Source organism: Rhinolophus ferrumequinum, chromosome 12 (assembly GCF_004115265.2).
Source record: "Rhinolophus ferrumequinum isolate MPI-CBG mRhiFer1 chromosome 12, mRhiFer1_v1.p, whole genome shotgun sequence".
Lineage (NCBI taxonomy): Eukaryota > Metazoa > Chordata > Mammalia > Chiroptera > Rhinolophidae > Rhinolophus > Rhinolophus ferrumequinum.
Genome location: NC_046295.1, coordinates 55,335,306 through 55,357,565, shown reverse-complemented (window position 1 = coordinate 55,357,565; position 22,260 = coordinate 55,335,306). Strand labels below are relative to the sequence as shown.

General features: G+C 45.0%; 1 protein-coding gene across 2 annotated transcripts; it reads left to right on the top strand.

Moving 5' to 3' along the window:
- Positions 1–111: 111 nt before the first annotated feature.
- ALG2 (ALG2 alpha-1,3/1,6-mannosyltransferase) lies at positions 112–4,383 on the top strand. 2 transcript variants are annotated; one of them, XM_033123535.1, is made up of 2 exons: positions 112–630; positions 2,917–4,383. In XM_033123535.1, exons 1-2 carry the CDS (start codon positions 283–285, stop codon positions 3,817–3,819), a joined length of 1,251 nt encoding a protein of 416 aa, XP_032979426.1. In that variant the 5' UTR covers positions 112–282; the 3' UTR covers positions 3,820–4,383. The 2 variants fall into 2 exon arrangements, with proteins under 2 accessions (XP_032979426.1, XP_032979427.1); XM_033123536.1 differs by lacking the exon at positions 112–630 and adding an exon at positions 643–854 and having other exon boundaries at positions 2,917–4,379.
- Positions 4,384–22,260: the final 17,877 nt, after the last annotated feature.

Sequence of the window (22,260 nt, the reverse complement as noted above, 5' to 3'; positions counted from 1 at the left end):
ACTTGGTCAGCTGCTACGTGAGAAGTACAGACCTTCCGTCTCCGTACTTTGGATTACAGCTTTCTTCATAACGTCCATCCCTACGAAGGTGAGTACATAGCCATAGCCAGACGAGAAATTTTCTCCGGCAGTTCCCAGGCGCCCGCACATTAGCGCTGATGTGGCCTAACTGACGCACGCGCCGCGGGGCGCCGTCAGCTCCGCCGTGGACCGCCGGGAGTCGGAGGGAGGAGCGTGTGTGCCAGTCCCTCCGGGCGCGGGGCGCCGGACGACTTCCGGGCCATGGCGGAGAAGCAGGCTCAGGCCGGGGAGGTGGGTCCCAACCCGTCGGTGCTGTTCCTGCACCCAGACCTGGGCGTGGGCGGCGCCGAGCGGCTGGTGCTGGACGCGGCGCTGGCTCTGCAGGCGCGCGGATGCAGCGTGAAGATCTGGACGGCGCACTACGACCCGAGCCACTGCTTCGCTGAGAGCCGCGACTTGCCGGTCCGCTGCGCGGGAGACTGGCTGCCGCGCAGCCTGGGCTGGGGTGGCCGCGGCGCCGCTGTCTGTGCCTACGTGCGCATGATCTTCCTGGCGCTCTACGTGCTCTTCCTCGGCGACGAAGAGTTCGACGTGGTCGTGTGCGACCAGGTGAGGCGACTTCGCCGGACCCTCGCCCCGCCTCCTTTTCTTCCTGTGGAGGGCACCCTGCATGACTTACGATGACCCTTCCCGGTCTGCGGTTCAGAAAGATGGGGACTGACCTGGAGACATCGGAGCTGGGAGTGACTGCGGTTCTCGAACTTTGGTGTGGACACATTAAAATTGCACATTACAGGGCCCCACCCTCACAAGTTCCCTCCAGGAGCCCTGAGGTGGGATTCTGAAGCAGATGGGCCTTGGGGCTCGCTCTAAGACACACAACCAGTAGAGAAGTCAGTCTGCAGTCACCTTTTACTTAGTAACTCCGGGCTTCCCTTTTCGCATTATTTTCATGGACGCTACGTCTAGGCCACGTGCATCCCACTGTATGTAGCCTTTGCAGCCAGCCACCCTGCTCCTCAGCAGTGCCCTGTGTTAAAACACCAAGCTAAACATATCATGTCCCTATTAAAACATTTAACACGGCTCCCCATTAGTCTTCGTAGAAAAGTCCAGATTCTTGCTCTTTAGCCAACGAATGCCGACCTGGATCTGGACTCTAGCTGTGCAAGACTCCTGTGTCTCCCCCACCACCACCCCCGCCACCCCACCTCCGAAAGAAGTACTATTTTAAAAAGTAACATTTACTAGAACTAAAAAGTCAAATAATTTTGTCAAAGTTCGGTGCCAGTTCCACTCCCTCGAGATAGCCACTATTAACAGTCTCCCGTATCTTCGCAGAAATTGTCTAGGGCTGCACCAGCATGTGTGTCTGTTCATAAATAAATCGTATTTGTAATGATTGGGATTATGACACACCTACTGTTGGACAACTTGCTTTTTTCCACCAAAAATTTCTATGTGGGATATCCTTATATATCAATATTAGAGATTCACTTCATTCTTTGTTGTGGTTGAAAATCCACTTTTTTCTCACTGTACCATAATTGATACATTCTAACAGTGTGACCAGTTTTTGTGACTAGATCAATGTTGTAATGAACACCTTGCACCTCTTTTTTGTACTTCTGCAAGCGTGTCCTTTGAGTGTAAAATTAGTAGGTGAAAGAATTGTTTATTTTCAATGTCAATACCTATTGCCACATTTGCCTTCCAAAGAGCTTGTGTCACTTTACTCTCCCACATGTATGACAGAGCCTGAGTTACTTTTTTTTATTACTCCTGAGTTACTTTTGATCATCCTTGCTTGTGTGGAAGCTATTTCTTTTAAGAATGTGAAAATTTACCAGACATTCTGCATGTCTTAACTAGTCAATAAGCATGAGGCAGCTGAGACTGCAACAGGTGGAGAAAAAAACTGAGCTCAGAAGTAGGATACCTGGATTCAAGCTCGGTTTATCTGCTACTTTCTAACTAAGTAGCTTTGGATAAATCCCTCAATATCCATAAAGCTCACCTCCTTCAGGTGTTAAGTGAGCTGGAGATTAAGTGGTTTGTAAAGATTACTCAACAGGAAAGTCTAGTAATGCCAGCATGTAGTTCATGCTCAGTAATGATTATGGTTAACATTTATTGAGCACATACTATGTGCTAAATTCTCAAGCGTCTTACATGTCTCAAACCATAGAGGTTTTTTGGTTCTATAATTGTCACCATGTTACAGAAGAGGAAACTGGGGCCCAGAGAGGTAGATTACTTGATCGTGGTCACACAGCTAGCTAGTATAGCTGAGATTCAAATCCTGGCAATCTTCATTCCAGAGCCTGCACTCTAAACTACTATAGTTCATTCATTGAGTTCCTCAGGAGGAGAAAGATCCTAGAGCTGTTCTGTGTAGTGTGGCAGCCACTAGCCACATGTGGCTACTGAGCACTTGAAATGTGGCTGGTCTGAGCTGAGATGTGCTGTAAGGATAAAGTATACACCTGATTTTAAAAATTCAGTGTAGAAAAAGTATCTCTAACTTTTTTAGTATTGACTATATTTTGAAATGGTAATATTTTAGATCAATGAAAAACACTAAAATTAACTTAACCCTTAAAACATTTTTAATGTGGTTACGAGATTTTTATTTCCATCAGACAGTGCTGTTCTAAAGGGAACTGCTGGACTTGGAGTTGCAGCTGTAAATATTTAGCACACATCCAGAAAACGTCTACCAGCCTTCAATGCACCAAGCATTGTACTGGGGGGCAGTCTAGGAGAACACAAAGCGGAATCATTGCCCAAGAGGAGCCCACAGACTAGCAGGCAGGGTGGATGTCTGTGCTTTTGATTTAGTTGAAGCTTAGTTGACCAGTCACTTTATCTGTTGTTGATTTTTGCTTTGGCTAGGTGTCTGCGTGTATCCCAGTGTTCAAGCTGGCCAGACGGCGTAAGAAGATTCTGTTTTATTGTCACTTCCCAGATCTGCTTCTCACCAGGAGAGATTCTTTTCTTAAACGCCTGTATAGGGCCCCGATTGACTGGTTAGAAGAATACACCACAGGCATGGCAGACTGCATCTTGGTTAACAGCCGGTTCACAGCTGCCATTTTTAAGAAAACATTCAGGTCCCTGTCTCACATAGACCCTGATGTCCTCTACCCATCTCTGAATGTCACCAGCTTTGACTCAGCTGTCCCTGAAAAGCTTGACGACCTAGTCCCCAAAGGAAAGAAATTCCTGTTCCTCTCCATCAACAGATACGAAAGGAAGAAAAATCTGACTTTGGCACTGGAAGCCCTAGTAAAGCTGCGTGGAAGGTTGACCTCCCAAGATTGGGACAAGGTTCATCTGATCATGGCAGGTGGTTATGACGAGAGAGTCCTGGAGAATGTGGAACACTATCAGGAATTAAAGAAAATGGTTCAGCAGTCTGACCTTCAACAGTCTGTGACTTTCCTGCGGTCTTTCTCAGACAAACAGAAAATCTCACTCCTCCACGGCTGCACATGTGTGATTTACACACCAAGCAATGAGCACTTTGGTATCGTCCCTCTGGAGGCCATGTATATGCAGTGCCCAGTCATTGCTGTTAATTCAGGCGGGCCCTTGGAGTCCATTGTACACAGCGTCACAGGGTTTCTTTGTGAGCCTGACCCCATGCACTTCTCAGAAGCAATAGAAAAGTTTATCCATGAACCTTCCTTAAAAGCCACAATGGGACTGGCTGGCAGAGCCAGGGTGAAGGAAAAGTTTTCCTCTGAAGCATTTACAGAACAGCTCTACCAATATGTCACCAAACTGCTGGTATAATTGATTTTTGTAAGGTCTTTATGCTACATTCAGTATTTGTAGATTGTAGACCCAGTTTTGAAAACCATAAAAGAAACCTAGAATCTAGTGTAGAAAAGTTTTTCAAATAAAACACTTGAGTCTTGAATCTGAGCCACTTTCCTATACACCGCATCTTCCTGTCTACTTTTTCAGAAAAACAATATCTTGTATGCTATAGTAATTCTAAGTCTTACCAGTGTTAACATACAAATAGGGCATGATTCCATGTTCAGCAGAATAAATATATTTTCTCTAGATTATTGCTGCTCTGCCTGTAAATCTTGAGTCATATTGTGTCTTACTTGGTTTTGATAGTTTAAGTGTACCATCATCACAGTTGATTCGTTCAGCTTCATAGCATAATGAGAAGAGGGTCACTACTTCCCAGAATCACTCCCCCTAAGTGTTCACTGTCCTCTGTTGGGACATTTGTGTTCGCCATACCTATGCCTGGATCCAAAGCAAGAATGCTCTGTACTTTTTTACAAAGATGACTTATTGTATTTTTGCACACTGAGACATGACAGTAAAAGATGTTTCTCATAGGAAAAGACAATAAAATACAAAATTTGGGCTTCCGTGATCAGTATGTAGATACGACAGCCAAGCCTGAAGTCAGAAACTAGAATCAACTGGATATTGAAATGAAGAAGGACTGTTGTCACGCGTGGCGTGCATCTTGTCCAGGGTTTATGTCCTAATACATGATTTGTCAGCTGTGTTCATATTGGTGGTGTATTCGGTAACCTCCTCCTAAATGGAAGACACAACTGTTGCAGCCCTCGGGGCCCGCGTCCGCCGGGCTGTGCGGCCTCCCTTGACCACCCATCTCCCAAGGTGGACGTGACCTTCCCTTCCTTGGAGTCTAGCCCTTTTGTGGCACTGACCGGTCTTACAGTTCATTATTGATCAGTTGGTCGAAGTACAAATAAACATAAAGCAGTTTTCAACACACCGTTAAAGCTAAATTCATTTTTAAAAAATAGGATCACTTGCCAAAGGCTCCACATGAATCCATTCTAAGAGCACAGACCTGAGAGCCTGACAGCCTAGGTAACCTTGGGCAAAATACTTCATCTCTGTGCCTCAACTTCTTCATTTGTAAAGTAGGATCACTGTACTATTCTGCTTTCCTCATCGGGTGGTTATGACATGAATATATGTAAAGTACTAAAACTACTTATAGCACATAGTATGGCCTCTCTCTGTAAATGTCAGCTAGTTTGCAATTTGGGGATATTGAAAATTACTGTAGAAGTTCCATGAGTTCGTGCTGCACTGCTATACTGTTTAGGGGTTCTTTAGAGGATGACATTTTCGGTTCAATTTATCTTGTAAGTCTGTATCACTAGAGTGTTTAAATGACCATACCAAAAGGGAGTTCTTTAAAACGAGTGTCAAGTATATTGAATCTTTTATAGAAGAAACAGTTCTGTTGCATTTTGTTTTCTCTGGTATTGTGAAGGCTTGCCTTCCAGTAAAGTAGGTCATGCCCATTGTGTCGCTTGGTGCGTGGGTTTCTTGGGGAGCTACAGCCTCAGGCCTGGTGGCTCCGACCGCTGGGTTTAGGACCGACACACTCACTTCTGATCCATAACTGACCGTGCTCTGGTGCTTACGCCTCCCAAGCGCTACACCTTCCATCTGACCATTTTGTGCAGAGCCTTCCAAAATGAGCTACCTGGATTCATGGGCCTTACGTTTAACTTCCCTTCATTGTCTTAAGCCCGACCAGGCGACAGTAAGACCACACATCTGGGAGAGATGCGGAGCCTGACCTGCCATGAGCTTCCAGCCTCTGATGCATTAACTCCTGGCTCCTGGTCCTAGTGATGTGGGCCAAGCGAGTGGTCCACCCCCCACTGAAAAACCTTCAAGTTTTCTTTCCTATAGGGATTTTAGTTTCCCTTTCCTTAAGTTTCCTTTCCCCCAGTTTCTTACTCCCTAGTTCCTGATCCTAATCATCTTTCAAATCAGCTTTTTAATCTTAAACAAGATTATTCCTACCCTGAATCATAGGAAGTCCCCTGCCCCTGCTCCAGGCCATTCCACGCCCAGCTCCTGGGTGAACACCATGTGAAGGACCGGATTAACCAGAGGAAAAGACCACAGCTCCATGAAGCTAAACAATTTCTGTCACACGGCCACCTTGCGACAATGGCTTTGGGTCTTCTGTTTAACCAAAATCTATTTTTCCTCATTCAGGGGCCTTGGGGATATAGATGATACCCCAGCAAGATTGCCAGCCGCAACCAAAGAAGCCAACGTGTTCTTCCAGGCGGATCTTGAGACCCCTTCCTCTCAGCTAAGATCAGACAGGGTGAGAATTCCGTGAATCCCCCAATAGGTAGGGACAGCTCTGTGCCCCTGCTCGGCAGGAAGCAGATACAGAAGAAAAGACCCCCTGTCCCTCAACTTCCCATAGAGATTTTATGGGGATCACGTCTCTCAAGGGGAAAACAAGGCAGGCAGTTAGAGACGGGCATCGGGTCTCTGCATTCCTGCACAACCCACAGAATGCAACCGCCCAGACCTCCCCTCTCCTCCAAAAACGTCCCCCTTTCATTGTAATTATCTACCCCTATGAGGAACAAATGGGTAAAAAATACCCAACTAGATTAAACCAGCCACTCACACCTGCGCAGTAAAGGCCACAACGACCTTCATTTCACCTGAACCTCATTATACCATCATTATAATATCATGCATCTGCCCGGAATATCATAACAGACTGAATTCTGGGAAGGAACATGCGCAGTCTAAAAAGATGATAATAGCTTCTTGTCAATCACAAGTGTCAATCAAGTGGTCCCATGCCCTGAAAGGAACAGCCCATTCTAGAGAAAAAAGATAAAAACTCCAAGTCCTTGCCATTCCAAGCCCTTTTGAGCCTCTTGAGCCTTGCCTTTGCTTGGGGGCTGCTCCAAACCCTTTGGAGTGTACTTTCTCTTGTAATGATGGCTCTTGAGCCATTCTCTGTAGCTCAGGTCCGCTCCTATTTCTTCGGAGTGTACTATCTCCCTTCTAATAAACTATTCTTTCACCACTTTATTTCTGTGTCTTGTTCAATTTGCTCGAGACGCCAAGAACCTGGCACCACACAGATCAGCCCACTCTCCGGTAACACTTCTGTCTTCACATTAGTCCTCTGACCCTAAAAGATGCTGATGTCCCCCCACCCCACCCCATTGCCCTATCCCAACCCCTGTGAGAATCACTGTGAGACCATGCTGCCTGCCCTCCCATAGCGGACATTGGGTCATTCAAAGTCCTAATGGAGTTATCAGGGTCTTTACCGGCACAAAGCAGAAATTCAAGCTAGCTGAAGTCAAAGATTTTAAATTGGGGTAACAAAGAATTGAAGCCAGAAAAGGCAGTCACACTCCACCAGGGAAAAGTGAACTGGAGATAAAAGCGTCCTTGATGTGGTCTCTGTCAAGGAGGTCCCTGCTTTCCTGGGTCAGCTTGCTCACCTGTGCACATGGGTGCAACCGCTGACCCTTCTTTGCCTTCCATGGATGCAGAGATCTCCACCAGTTAGCTGAAATTACACACACACACACACACACACACACACACACTCAATGTGGTGGGGCGGAGCCGTACATAGAAAAGATCCACCCCCTCAGCTAGGGCGGAGCAGTATTGCGCTTCTTCCTGTTTGGAAGTGATCCAGTGGCTAATGCCTATTGAAGCCCTGCTCAGACAGCCTTTAGAGTTTGAGAAGCTCTTTTTGGGTTGTCTCATTTGCTCTTCACAGCATCCTCCCAGGTAATTATTACAGTCCTTTTTACCATAGAAAAGCTTAGGCCGAAATTAAGACCTAGCTGGACAATCAGCTCTAATGCGTCTTTTGGAGCAAAAATTAATATAAGACCGGGTCTTATGTTACAGTAAAATAAAACCCGGTCTTATATTAATTTTTGCTCCAAAAGACGCATTAGAGCTGATTGTCCGACCAGGTCTTATTTTGGGGGAAACACGATAGCAGGCAGCGGAACGATAATCAAGCCAGGTCTGACTCCAGGCCAACAGTGCGACAGATGTTCAGTAACCGCCTCACCGCCCTCTAACCTGCCCTCTAACCTGCCCAGTACACCACTTCCATTTCCACTGCCTTGTTCCGCCTTTTCTCCTTCCATAAGGAAAATGCTCCTGAACACTTCACTATCTGCTCTGCTCGCCCCCATTTCTGTCCATCACAGTCAGCCCTTCTCTGCCCACCTCTGCCAGTATCACTGTTCTGTGACTTCCTTTCATTACATTTCCAATTCTCACAATCAAACCACTCAGAGCTGAATGGAACCCCAGAGGTCACCCAAACTTATATGCTCTTACACAGATGGGAAAACCGAGTCCCAGAAAGAGAAAGGGGCCTGAATGCGGTCATACAGAGGGACAGTTACAACCTTCCTCTAGCTTTTTCCTAATCCCTTACACCATCTTCACTTTTATCAAAATCCCTTATCTCCTGCCCCTTCCTTTGAACTCCTTACTCCTTCATCCCTAACCTCAGCCCCCTGCAGTTCTGTCCCCAACAGTCTGTGAGGGTGCCACCAACAGACACCAGTGCCCTCCTGCCTGCCATGTCAGGGGGGAAGAAGAGCACGTTCCCAATGACAGACCCAATTTCCAACCTGCCCCGTTGGGAGGGGCGGTTACCATGCTGACTCCAGAGCCAAGGGGCTGCTGGAGCCAGCACTCTATTCTTGTCAGGAGGACGGGGGATTCAGTGGGGTTCACAGTAAGAGTGACCTGGCCTTGTGACCCAGAAATACGACCACAAGCAAATGCTGAAATATCTTGCAGGAAGCGCTATCACTAGGCAAGCCACTAATGTCATTTGAGACAAATATGGTCTAGAAGAGTCTCTCAGAATGTGTGTATGTACTCATGGGGGGTTAAGGGGGGTGATCACAAGTGTAGCACACTCCCAAGAAGTTGCCAGAAAGAAGTAGAACAGTCTGCTAAAATGATGGCCTTTGCTTTTCTGTGTACTTAACCTACAATTCCAATTATTGAGAAGGTGTCCTGATGGTGATAATCCTAAAGTCTAGGTTTCCTTCTCTGTTAAATGGCTATAATCAGATCTAAGTAGCCCCCACCCCACAGGGTGTTTGTGAAGAATGGACAAATGAAAGAGTACATGAATCAGTATATGAATAAGACAAAGGACGTGAAGCAGATTTGTAAACTCAGAGTGCCATGAACTTGTTAGGGATGAAGGGAGCCTTTCACGGGCCTGATGAATTGCCCCAGTCTGTTTCCATTTCAGTGAGAGTAGCAGTGGAAGTCTGTCTACACCCATTTTAACACATGAGAAAACTGAGGCACAAAGAGCTAACGAAAGTAAGTGAGAAAATGGCAAATTCAAACCCAGCTCGTCAGCTCTGCGTGACTCGCAGCCTAACAAGTTGGCAGGTAAGGGCACAATATAGGCAACTTCTGTACCTTTCCCAAGTCTGAAAAACATAGCAAGACACCTCATCACTCCAAAAAGAAAAGGGAACTTTCCACCCAACAGTCTCTGTAACAGAATTTGCCACCGAATTACAGCAAAAGCACTTTGGGAGGTAATCTGATTATCATCAGCGCAAGTGCTCGAACTCTGCTGTTGGCCAAAGTCCAAGACCCATCACTGAATACTCATCACCTCATCAATGCAGCCTCCTGGACTGACGGGCAAAACAACATCCAAATATTCATTGCACATCTGTGCCGGGCAGATTATACATTAGCAATTCAAATCTGGCCAGTGTACTGGCCGTTCCTGCAAATGTGTCTGTTTGGGTGAGATGCCTTGTTGTCTGAGACGGATAATAAGGCAACTCGGTCTAATCTTGAAGAACAATCAACCCATCTTGTGAAGGTGACTGGCTGTGTGTGTTCTTGCCCTGGCAGCATTGGAACAATGGTCCCATAATGCACTCGACTCAGCTGGCAATGAAGTCCCATCCTGATTAGTAGCCGTGGCTGGTGTCAATCACCACAGGATGCACCATTGTCCTCTGGTCCCCAAAACAGTTTATTTACAGGAAAACAAAGGCTTTCCGGGGTTATGGCTGCTTCCCAGAGATTGCAAAATAGATTGAGCTGTCAAGCACACAAAGTAGATGAAGATTAATGAGTTGTGTGGACAATAAATATGAAGAGATGACCATGAATATGCTAATGTGCATTATCCATATACACCATAATTGCTACCAAAATTAAAAGGTGGCATGAAGAAGATGGGTCGCGAGGTGACAGGGAGATAATCTTGGATGCTTGAGACGCTCACCCCAGATAAGACCCTCTACAGGTTTCCTTTCCCCGATTAAAGCAGCCCAAAGCATCATTGTTCACAAGCTGTCTGAATAGTCTCCTTCTAAACAGGGATGTAAAGCGTGGGGTGAGGGGGGAAGCTGGAAAAGTTACTTTAGGGAAAGGTGTAATTAGAATAAGAAAGGCAAGAAGTGATCCGCTGTCAGGCGCCCCTCCCACCCCCCATCCCCAGGGACAGAACTGATGCGGGCATCACTTCAAACTTCAGACCCCTCACCCCAGAGTCACAGGAATGGTTATAACTATGAGAATGTTATTTAAATCATTTCAGGGAGGAATGGGTGATTTTTCAAAGTGTTCCAATACTCTGATGATTTTTAAAATACATGTAATCGAGAAATTTGAAGAACATAATGTTTAAAGGAGAATGAAATTCTGTTCCTATGAGTGATTTGATTTTTGGAAACTCGATGTCCTGCAGAACCATGGCATGGCTGTGGCATGACCGAGTCTCACCCAGTCTTGCAGTCTGGCCTCAGAGTCTTCCAAGCAATGGGTGTTCTCTGACCCCATTCACCCCCTTTCTTCCTTTCCATCCTTATGTCTGTGGATGGCGGTTAAGTTAGCATAATAACATATGCAGTAATGCTATGAGAGCCCATGAGCACTAGAAAGAGAAAGGTTTTCTTGTTTCCTAGTTCCTCTCCTAAATAAACTGGGGACCTCATCCCTCACAGGTCGGTGGAGCATCACCCCTGATTGTAAGAACTCACCTTTGCTACTTCAGGATAGAGACCATACATGTATCCTTGCCTACACTAGGTGAAGGAGAGCAGGATGAAACCAGGGTTTCAGGAGTAGCAAAATGGAAGGGAGGTTAGGAGAAAATCGGGTCCGAAAGACCGCCTAAGGCTGACTCTCTTACGGGCTGAAATCTGCCTATTTCAGGGAAAAAGGAATTTTGCACAAATGTATGAAACAACCTCACTGCAAGGGGTAGTGGGAGAGAAAGGTGGTGCCCTAAGTAATTTTGGAAATTAGTGGTGTCTATAAAACCAAAGGCAAAAGGAATGGCACATAAACACTTTAGCTGATAATGTGTTTCCCATGGGCTGAAGGTTAACAATTCTGAAACCACTATACGAGTATACTGCAATTGAACAATTAAGTGAATGGATAGCAGATGGTGGGAGTCAGGTTTCTCATGGCTGGAGTGGGAGTTTACAGAAGAGCAAGGAGGTACCCTATTTCCTCGAAAATAAGACCTAGCCAGACAACCAGCTCTAATGTGTCTTTTGGAGCAAAAATTAATATAAGATCTGGTATTATATTATATTATATTATAACCGGTCTTATATTATAGTAAAATAAGACCAGGTCTTATTTTAATTTTTGCTCCAAAAGACACGTTAAAGCTGATTATCCAGCTAGGTCTTATTTTTGGGGAAATACGGTAAGGCTGAGACTGATCAATGAAGTAATGAATTAAGTTGGAGATAGCAGTACAAATTCATGTTTAACTTAATATAGACACAGATGGTTACATGTAGAAATATTTATAGATATGTGTATATACACAGGTTAGTGTCCACACACATATTTCCTTGCCTTCCCGGCTGAGAGGGCCTAGAAAATGGCAACAACACCGCAGCAGCAACAAGCATACCCAGCACCCAGAACTAGGTTTCGAATACTATTCTCCAATAAAAGGAATCAAGGCTCTTTAGAGAAATGACTGATTGTAGGATGGCACAGGAAATAGACAAGATGAGCCTAGAGCATCTTGTAAGGCCAAAACATACGAAAGTGCTAAGAAAAAGAAAATTAAAGCCCCACGTAGATAGGGGTATGTCAGTGGGACACAGGTGCGACAAAATAAATGAAGAATAAAATAAATGTCCATGAGTCCATACTGATGAACAAATGATTCAATAAATGGGGGAGAATAGAACAGACAAAGCTCCATATGCAGAATTCAAAATAATTTATGTAGCTATCCCGCTCCGACAGTTCCATGAGGGTAGGCATAGTTCCCTTTATAGATGAGTGAGGTTAAGCAACTAGCCTATGTCACACAGAGGGAGGCGTGACATCCCCCCTGGAGGGATGCACAGTCTCAAGACTGTCCGATTCCAAAGTCCAACCACTTTACTTTTCTTCAGTCTGCCTTCACCCTCACCAAACTCCTGTGTGGCGTTTCATCAGTGAAACTCCCTCTGCAGAAGGGGCCAACGAACCTAACTGGTTGCAGCCCATTTCATCCTACCCCAGTGGATGTTAGATGGCCCATGAGATAAGAGCCTAAGGTCTTGCTAGGTAAAGTTGGAAAGAGGAGTCAAAGAGGGCCAGCTTTCTTTCTAAGATACGGTCCTTGTTGTCACTCAGTAAGAAGGGGTAGGGCAAGCCCTTCAGAGCCTGGTGACTTTCTTTTGAACAGGACTCTACAATGCAAGCAAACTCTGTGCAATGAACAGAAATGCCATTGGCTGTACCGATCAAAGGTCAGTGTTACTCCAGGTAATTAAAGACAACAACAACAAAATCAGAGTAGATTAAAACAAAGCAACTTTTAAAAAATTCATTTTAGAGACATTTGAATACAGATTTAATATTAGATATTATAGAATTTCTATTAATTTCCTTAGTAATAAAACATACGGTGATGTAGGAGTATTTCCTTATTCCTAGGAGATTTATGCTGAAATGTATAGGGATGGAGAGTCATAGTGAAATTATTTTTAAATGGGTTTGCAAAATAATTTAAAAAGAAATGGAAAGCAAAATGAAGCAAATATGGAAAATGTTAAAGTGGAAAATAAGCTTATTGAAATGGGTGACCTTGACTTATTCATTTTTGTGTTTCTCTTCATCCACTCACCACTCCCTACCCAAATACATTCTCTCGTCTGCCTGGCACATGGGGGACACTCAATATGTCTGGTGAATTAATATTAAAAATGAAATTCTTTTACCTGCTAATATTTGCATAACTAAGGAAAGACATGGTTTCAAGCCATTTGCAAAGTAATACCCACAACTAATTGCTTTCTTAAGTAATCATAATCTCCTTAAAATCACAATTTAACACTGATTCTTGCCTCCCAGAGTCTAGTACCAAGCAAGAGCCTCCTTGCCCTCTGTCCCTAGATGCTCGAGCCTGACCATCCACGCTCAGAAGGCCCGGCTCCCTGCACCCAACGCAACTTTCCCCGAGGCTGTGTTGCTGCTGCCCTCACTCGGAGTCCCTTCCACATCAAGACCTTGGGAGCAAACGATGCGGGCAAAGCAAATTGATGGAAAACAGTATCTATGTTGTACATTTTTAAAAAATGATTTGAAAGAACCAGCAATGGAAAACATTTCTTTGCAACTAGCTTGTAAACATTAAAGTAATGAAAACATTATCCAAGAAGCAATGAACTCCAGTTCACTGTTGGAAATGAATTGGATATTTTTAAAACACTAAACATTTTCAGATGCTTTCATCGTTTAAATGCATCTTGTATTGCTCTTTTCTTATTCCAAAGGAAATTTTGTCCATTATAGAAAAATCAGAAAATGAGGACCAAAAAAATAGTCATCCTCACCCTGAGATGAGTGTCACGTTGTTATAGTTCCTTTTGTATAATAACAACACCACCACCAACAACAACAATAGCAATAGTAACTTAAAGTAATAGATATTACCATTTAGTGGGTGCTTACTATGTGTGTACCAGACACATTTTAGTCCTCACAACGAGAATATGAGACTTACAGGTGAATAAAATGAGACTTATTGAGAGAACATGGCACTTGCCCAGGATCACACAGCTAGTAAGTGTCGAACCAGAGTCAGACACCCAGATCTGTTTACCTCCAAAGCCTGAATTTGTAACCACAGCTCTATACTCTCTCCCATAAATCTCTATCATTTTTTTTCACAAAAACAAGAGTCTATCACAAAATCCCTTATTGTTGTATCAATATATTACTTCCAATTTGTGTTCATTTTTCTGTTATTGAACAAATTACCACAAATTTAGTGGTTTTAAACACCATACATTTATTCTCCAGGGCCATGTCCTCTACGGTAGGGCATCCTGTGCTGGGATCTTCCTGAGGATGGCTGGACCTGTCTGGTCTGGGGGTATTAGACTGATAACTAAACACCTTCCAGAGCCCGAGATTCCAAAAGCCTGCACTTTGTAGTTTCCCTGTGCTAATCTCGAATCTGTATAAACCAAATAGTTCTCCCAGAGTTTCCTCATCCTCCATCAGGCATGTGAGAAGTCCTGGATCTCTGTCCAAGAATCAGATATGCATCCGGGAGCACTACCTCTGCCTCTGTCTCTAGCCCTCTCACCCTTCTGCTGCTGCCTTACCACTTCCATGCCATTTTATAGACATAGCAACACACCAAAGGTGGACTTCTCTGAGAGGTTTAGATAATTTTTAATTCCTCCAAAATTTAGCCAGTGGTTTCCTCTATATGTACTTCCTCTGTGAGGTTTAACCCCAAAGCAGAATAGTGTATTTGTCAGCTATTGCCACACTAATGCTACATAACAAACCACTTCAAAACTCAGTGGCTTCCAACAACAGGCATTTATTTATTTTTTTATTTTATTTTTTTTTTTTACTTGCAGGTTTATGCTTTGGCTGGGGCAGCTCTGCAGCTGGACTTCGCTCCAGGTTTTGGTTGGATTCAGATTTGCTCCCTGTGACTCCATATTCTCCTTGGAGCAGCAGCTGCCAGAGACAGATTCTTTTCTGGAAAAATCAAAGAAGCACTAGAGAACATAAAAAACACATTGTTTCTTAAGGTCTTGGCTCTTCCATTCACATCCCACTGCTCTATACACGTCTGTTGGCATGTCCAGTACCAGTGAAGTACATGCCTTTTGGCCAAGTCCAATACCAGCGAGGCAGGAAATATGTTGTATCATTCTGTGTTCTGCAAGGTCACAAGAAGGAGGGAGAGAGTAACGTTCAGGGTTTAGGAAACAGTCAGAGGAGGGAGACACTCTCTTCCCAGGAGCCTTGAGCAGGCTTCTGAGATGAGATGAACTTCATTGCTGTTTGTTTACCAAATGGCTCAAGAAGAAGGGGAATTCTAGGCAGAAGTTGCAGGTTAAGGACCGAGAAGTGGAGAGCATCTAATTCTGGTGTGATAGGAAATGAGCCAGGAGAGAGGGGCAGAGTCAAATCACAGGTGATTTTATACGCCACGGCAAGAGTTCTGAGGGTTGCACTTTGTTCTAGATGCCATGGGGAGTCTGTGACGGGTTATAAGAGACTTGACCCCTTTTGCACAGGACTGTCAAGTGGGAGGCAAGCATGGATCTTCTCACTTCTAAAGCAGTGCTTTTCCCAAGAGGACCACCCCCACCCTACTTCCCATCATGCAAGTCTCCAAATACAAACACAACTTCCTCTGCCCCCCTCATGTCAAGACGCACCACTAGTTCCTCACCTTAACGGTGAAAGAAGAATGGTGAGGGGGATTCTTTCCTGGAAAAAGAACTGCTCCGTTGCACATGACCTACTCACAAAACTTGGATGGCTGTAGACCATTGATATACATTCCTAGTCTCTATCATATTTATGTTAGTTGGTGACTAAGAATGTTTAAACTACAAACAAATTTATGGTCAGAAAATATTAGCTCCTAAACACTGCAACCTTGCCCCAAAATCACCTCTTTAAATTCAGATTGTTTTGTCATTCCATCATTTGCAATCAGAGTTTTCCTCGCAGACAGATTTTTACAGGTCAGCCCTAGACCAGGGATTTATTTGTGCCCATAAACAAAACCCTGATATTAATCTCCAACTATTTCTGATTCTCGGTTAACATCCTTAAACATCTTGTGTCCCAGGGGACTCTTTGCCCTGTCACATGAAGATGATATTTCAAGATTTATACTTCCCCAAAGAAGCGAGCAGATCATAAAACGTAATGTATTCCGTGGTTTGGAATGATAATTTCGCAAAGAGGTGAGGGAATATTTCACTGTGGATCATTACAACATCCGTGTAAGTTGTTAATATACTACTTACTACTTCCCTTTAAATATTCATCCAGCTCCTGTTTATGGAATGGCTCCTATGCCCCAGTGTGGGGTATGGGTGGCACATGGATGGGGGGGGCAGGGAACTAGTCAGGACCAAGCCGTGGGCTGCTCCCTGACTTGTGGTTGCAGGGTTATGGATAGAGATAGAAGGGAAGAAACCATCAGAGGCAAAATGACCAGTCATGGGCAGAATGCTGGAGACCTAGGGGGAGAGCTTTGCCAAGGAGAAGTGGGGACAGTGGGACCCAGGGCTGATGCTGGATGTGGCCACAGGGATGTCTGTCCCTGGAGACTGGGTGGGGATAAGCAGAGCCATGTGCAGAGCCCACATGCAGAGAGCTTGAGGGAAGGGAAAAAAAGGGATGCTATGCAGAGAAGCTACCAGAATGGAGGAGAAGTCAATTTCACCAATGTTTTCTGAGTAGCTCTGCCTTGCTCCTGTGCTTGAGTTGCTGCCAATCTAGTAACAGAGCAGAGAGGCACACGGCCAAGTGTCTTTCAAGGAGGACCTTAGTAAGGAAACTTGGAGGCAAAGATGAAGGAACTTTGAATTCTGTCCCTTGGGAGTAATCTCAGAAAATTTCTCAAAAATGATAAACCAGGATTGCACTGTCATTAGGGGCAGTCTTCGAAAACAAGATTCACATCCCAGCACCTGCCTTTCGAGCTAGGTGACCTTGGGCCTGGGTCTCTTCTCAGTGCCTCAATTCTCCCATCTGCAAAATGCGGATTATAACATGACCACCCTCTTAAGATGGTTATAAAGATGAAATAGAATAGCGCACGCACAGCACTTAACAACAAGCCTGGCACAGAGTGAAAGCTCAATAGATATTAGTCTTTACTATAATTCTAAGTGGTAATCGCCGAAGGGCATTGATGCCAGGCTTTATCCAAAGGCAACGAGAAACCACCCATATCTTTAGGCAAGAGAGTGATGGGAGCCAGTCTTCATTTCAGAAAGGAGCCTGTGGTTGGGTAGTGCTGAGTCATAGCTACGGGTAGGGAAGCCGGATTGTATCCTGATGTAAGCACAGCAGCAAAAGAAGGCTTGTTTGAAACCCGGAAGAGCTGTACCTGTATAAAGCAAAGAGGAGAGGGGTGGAAATGCAGAACTTGGGAGGGGAGAGGAGGGTAATCACGGTTCCAAGTGGGGAATTTTCAGATGGATTCTTCTTTCCTATACTCTATAAACTTCAGTTTGCTTTAAATTTGCACTAAAATTTAAAAATCAATGGAAGCATTAAAAGATAAAACTGAAGAAATATGGGCCTCACAACATCAATGTTCCACCAGCCACAGGAGCCACAAAAGGATCATGTGCCAACAAGGAACTGACACAGCTTCAGTCTGCTGGAGATTAGGTCATCGGAGGCCAGACAAGGGGCAGCTACTGCAGCAACTTGAAACTGGAGCTTAGCAATCAGGCCCTGGAGCCGGCATCAGGAAGGCAACCAGATCCCTGATCCTCAAGGCCAGTCTGTGTTAGCCCATCGTCTAGTTGAATAAAGCTTTCTATCATTTTCCCTCTGATGCACAATGGGGAGAAGGGCCACATATGCACTCCTCGTAATGTTTTCCAACCACGACTCAGCTGGAACATTATGGGGGTACCACAGAGGTCAGGAACAGTCAAAGGACAAAGTGTTTTCTTATTTAATGGAATCAGAATCAGGAAACCTTAGTACCAATATAGGCTCTGTATGTATGAATTGGGATGAATGGGGAGGAGACAAGGGTTAGAGATCATATAATCCAAACTGCCCATTCCACAGATGAGAAAATCAAGACCCAAAGAAAGAGAGGAATGTCCCTCAGGTTCCCGATGCATCAGGGTCTACACTTCACCTGCTCCCCGCAACTCCCCTTATCAATGATCTTTCTCTCTCTGCCACCACCTCCCATGTCAAAACAACTCAGAGGATTATAGGCTGGGAGATGCTGACAGAACAGATCTGGAAGGGCACAGAGATCTCATCTCCTACCCACTGTACGATAGCAAGACAGGCCTTAGGTCACATAGTGAGGAGCAGTGGGAACCAGGGCCAGACTCTCACCCTGTGAACTGTGAGCAACCCTCTCCCAGTTTCCCCACCTCCCTCTTGCCCTTGAGGTCTCAGATGTAGGGACACTGCTCTGTGCCTCTGACCAGAGCGGCTGCCTTCTGTGACAAGGAAGCTCCATCCTGAGTCTCTGCCTCCCTCTCCGCGACAGGAAGAATGCTGGCAACAAACACCAGAAGAAGCAGTGTGGATCAAAATCTTTTGTCTTCATGTACTATGGTCCCTAATACATTTAATTTTAAAAAATCTCTTGTCTTCATACACTGTGTCCTTTAGAGCTCCTTCACCTCCTTTGTCTCGTTTAAACCTCATGACCACCCAGTGAGATAGGAGCGACAAGCAACGTTATCCCATTTTACAGGAGAGGCAACTAAGGCTGGGGAATAAACAGCCTCTGAGCGGCAGAGCTGGAGGCTAAACCCAGCTCTTTTGACTTCCCAGATCAAGTGTCCTTATACCTAAGGAGCCGTCCTTAAACTAGATGGCTCCCTAGCATTGGAATATGCCACTTTAAAAACCTTAAAAACTCTGGGGGGTAGGGGAAATCCTCATCATCTTTCCTTAACAAAGTCATCTTTCACCCCTTCCCAGGATCTCCAGGCGGAACAAGCAGTCCCTATAGGAACGTTTGCTGTGTGGACAACTATTGCCCTCTGGTGGCCAATGGACAAAGTGCTTTCCAGTCTTAACTCAAAGAACAAAGACCAGTCAGTCTCCCCGCCTCCGCTCGCTGGCCATGTGAGAAGTGGCAGGGACAGTTTTTTTATTCTGGGGGCCCTGGCTTTCACTGCTTTGGCTTAACTAATGAGATGTACATCAGCTCAGGAAAGAGCTGTTGAGGGCGTGGCTGCGGGGCTGAGTCTGATGGACCGAGGTGAAAATTTGACTTTGTCAGTTGCTTTGGCAGGCATTTGTCTGCGAGCTGCTCCAGTACTCATGAGGGTGACAGCATGCGTGTTGGTTCCCCCACAGAACTCACCCCAGCCCACCCCCTAGCTGTCACTGAAATCCGACCTCAAGGCCCAGCTCTCCCCACCTCCTGCAGGAAGTCTGCTCCCTCTGGTTTTCCTAAAGCAGGTAACAGCTGTATGCCCCCCGCTTATGGCAGACACCTCTGGTTCTGCCTGGCCACCTATCAAAATAAGCTGGGATTGGGATGATGTCTGTTCAGCTTTTACATTTCTGAAGGCGGGGGCTGGTCTTGTTCAGCTCCTGGAATAAGGCCAGGCCCGGCTCAGAGCCAGTGAGTGAGTGAGCGAGCGAGTTTGTTGGATCAGAGAAAATTTCAGCCCAGCCATTGTCTTGTAGGCCCACACTGAGCCCAACAGAAGAACCAGGCTACTCTGGAGAAAGGTGGGCTTTGTAGGTATTGTACCTGTCAGAGCTTGAGGATGAGGCCACAGAAAGAATTTCCTGATAGAGTGGGGTGGACTGAATGTCTGACCTGCGGTACTTGTCTCTTCATATACTTTTGCAGCCTCCATTTCTACAAGGAGTCCTGTTTGGCACATGTCCTCTGGACATGCTTTGGGGAGGAGCAGGTCAGCGGGACCTGGGGTTGATTCTGGGGAGTTATCTTGACACCTCTATTTTCTCATCTATACAATAGGAGCAAATAATGATTGACAGCTTTCAAACATTAAATGATACAATTGATGAAAACTCATTTGCATCATCGTTGGTCTTTCTAGTAATTTCTGGGTTCTGAGCCTTGGGTAGGCATTTCCTACCAAATCGCTCATTCAGTCACTGCTGCAACAATACTGGATAGTAGTCCAGAGTCTAGGCAATAGAGTCAGACTGCCTGAGTTGGAGTTCTTGCTCTGACACTTACCAGCTCTAGCACCTCATGCATGTTAGCTCATTTGTCTGTGCCCCAGACAGCCTAGAAAATGGAATGGTGACGGCACTCACCTCATAGGTATACTGTGAGCATTGAATGAGTGAATACATATAAAGATGTGACAACAGTGACTGACCCCTAAGAAATGCTCAGAAAAGTGAGCTCTTCCTGCATTATTACGTAGAGAAGCTGCTTGTCATGAGGTTGGCTCAGCTTGGAAAGGTGTATCTCAAAGATGGAGCTGAACTGCCTTTTACATAAAAAGTGATCTTTCCAATGTACACACTTAGTATTATAGTCTTCATCCTGTGGTCAAAATGCCATTGGTGTGGGATGCAAAACAGAGTTTGCCTTAAAGACGTTTGTCGCTCTGATGCTTATTAAATTAATTAACAGCTTCTATTTTTTTCTACATAGATTTGCACTGCCTGCATAGATTTGTAAATGAGGAAGCAACAACCTACAATGGAAATGGGTGTGATATCTAAGCTATGACTGCACCAAGCAGAGGCCAGTGGCAGATATGGGAGCCATACATCTACTGAGAGCCCTGAAGACCTTCGTGCAAACCCAGGACCATTTAATATTTTCATTAATGACTTGAAGGATGGAATCGAGACCCAGCTAATCAGATCTTGGCATGATACGAAGCTCGAAGGGATCTTAGCTACTTTGGAGGATAAGATTAAAATACAATCCAAGCTTGACGAATTGTAGAGATGGACCTAAATCAATAAAGAGAGCAGCAATAAAGATAAATGCAAGCTGCTTGAAACAGAGCTGAGCAAATTATCCAGGTGATGAGAGGAATGAGTTTTGAGGGGGCCGAGAGGAGCTACCTGGATGTAAATTCATCAAGTCACCGTATTTGTAAAGTGAAGTCTCAGCTCTGTCACTTGGTAGATCTCAAACTTCAGTGAGTATAAACATAACACAAAGAGCTTGGCAAAATGCAGATTTCCAGGCCAGCGCCCAAGATCATGATTCAGTTGGTCTGGAAGATGATTCTGATGCAGGGGGTCCATGGGTAGCACTTTGAGAAAGCTAAGAGCCTAACAGGTACGGAGGCTGCCTCTGACCACACCACTATTCCCCAAATGTTTACTCTGGAACACTTATCCCAGGAGATGCTCTGTAAGAAATGACTTCTACGGTCAAATAAGCTTGCGAATGTTCCCTTTTATAAAGAAAAGGAAAAAAAAAAAAAACAAGGAAAAGTGAGCATAGTCACAACTCCAACGTTTTCTGCAGTGAAATAAACATGTTCACTTGGTTTAATCCAGAGTTTCCCAAACTTTTTGGTCAGGAAGCCATTTATTCATGTAACGTCCAGCAACATCTTGTAGAACATACTTCAGAAACTGGAATTCCCATCAGAGCCCCGCCCTCAAGAAATTCTCCAGATTTCTCTGTCCTTTCCCTGCCCTGTATTCAAACTTATCCAGGAGGCTGGAACTTGAAATCATCTTAAATGCGGCTCTGTCTCGACTTCCCTGGGTCTGCAGAGGGCTTTTCCTTCTTTGTTCATTGTCTTCCTGTAGGTTGTGTCAAAAATTGCTGGTTGCACCTACATCTCCTCTCCCTTAGTAACAAAATCCCCACATTGTTGAAGGTGGCCACATGCCATGCTACAAAACCACTCTTGTAGATGAGGTGATCAGTCAGAAGTATGCAGAAGTAATGGGGGGGACTTCTGGGGAATTACTTTAAAGGGGGCGGACACATTTGGAAGGCACCCTTTTTGCTCTTCCCTATTTCCTTCTTCTTTCTAGTAGGAGCACTGGCAGCCATCTTGGGCCATGAGGTGAACTTGCAGATGGAAGCCATTCACTGAGGATGGCCGAGCAGAAAGATAGGAGATTTTGATGGCATTGTAAAGACACCAGAGCAACCCTGCACTGCCTAAGAGAAAAATGTGCACCCTTATTTTGTATAAGCCATTGTTTTTTTCAAGTCTCTGTTATCAGCTGTTAAATGCAATATAGAACTCACCCAGGGCAGAAACAGCAAAGCCTTTTTGTCACTTTCCACAAATCTCAGCCATGCTGGGCTCCCATCCTGACTGTGTCTCTACATGTCCTTGCTGTACCTCATGCATGTGTGTGTGTGCACACGTGCAACACGTGCCCTCTTATCCATAAAGTGGTTACGTTGCTTGAGCCCAGCACATTTCCTGCATGGCCATGTTTGTGTCT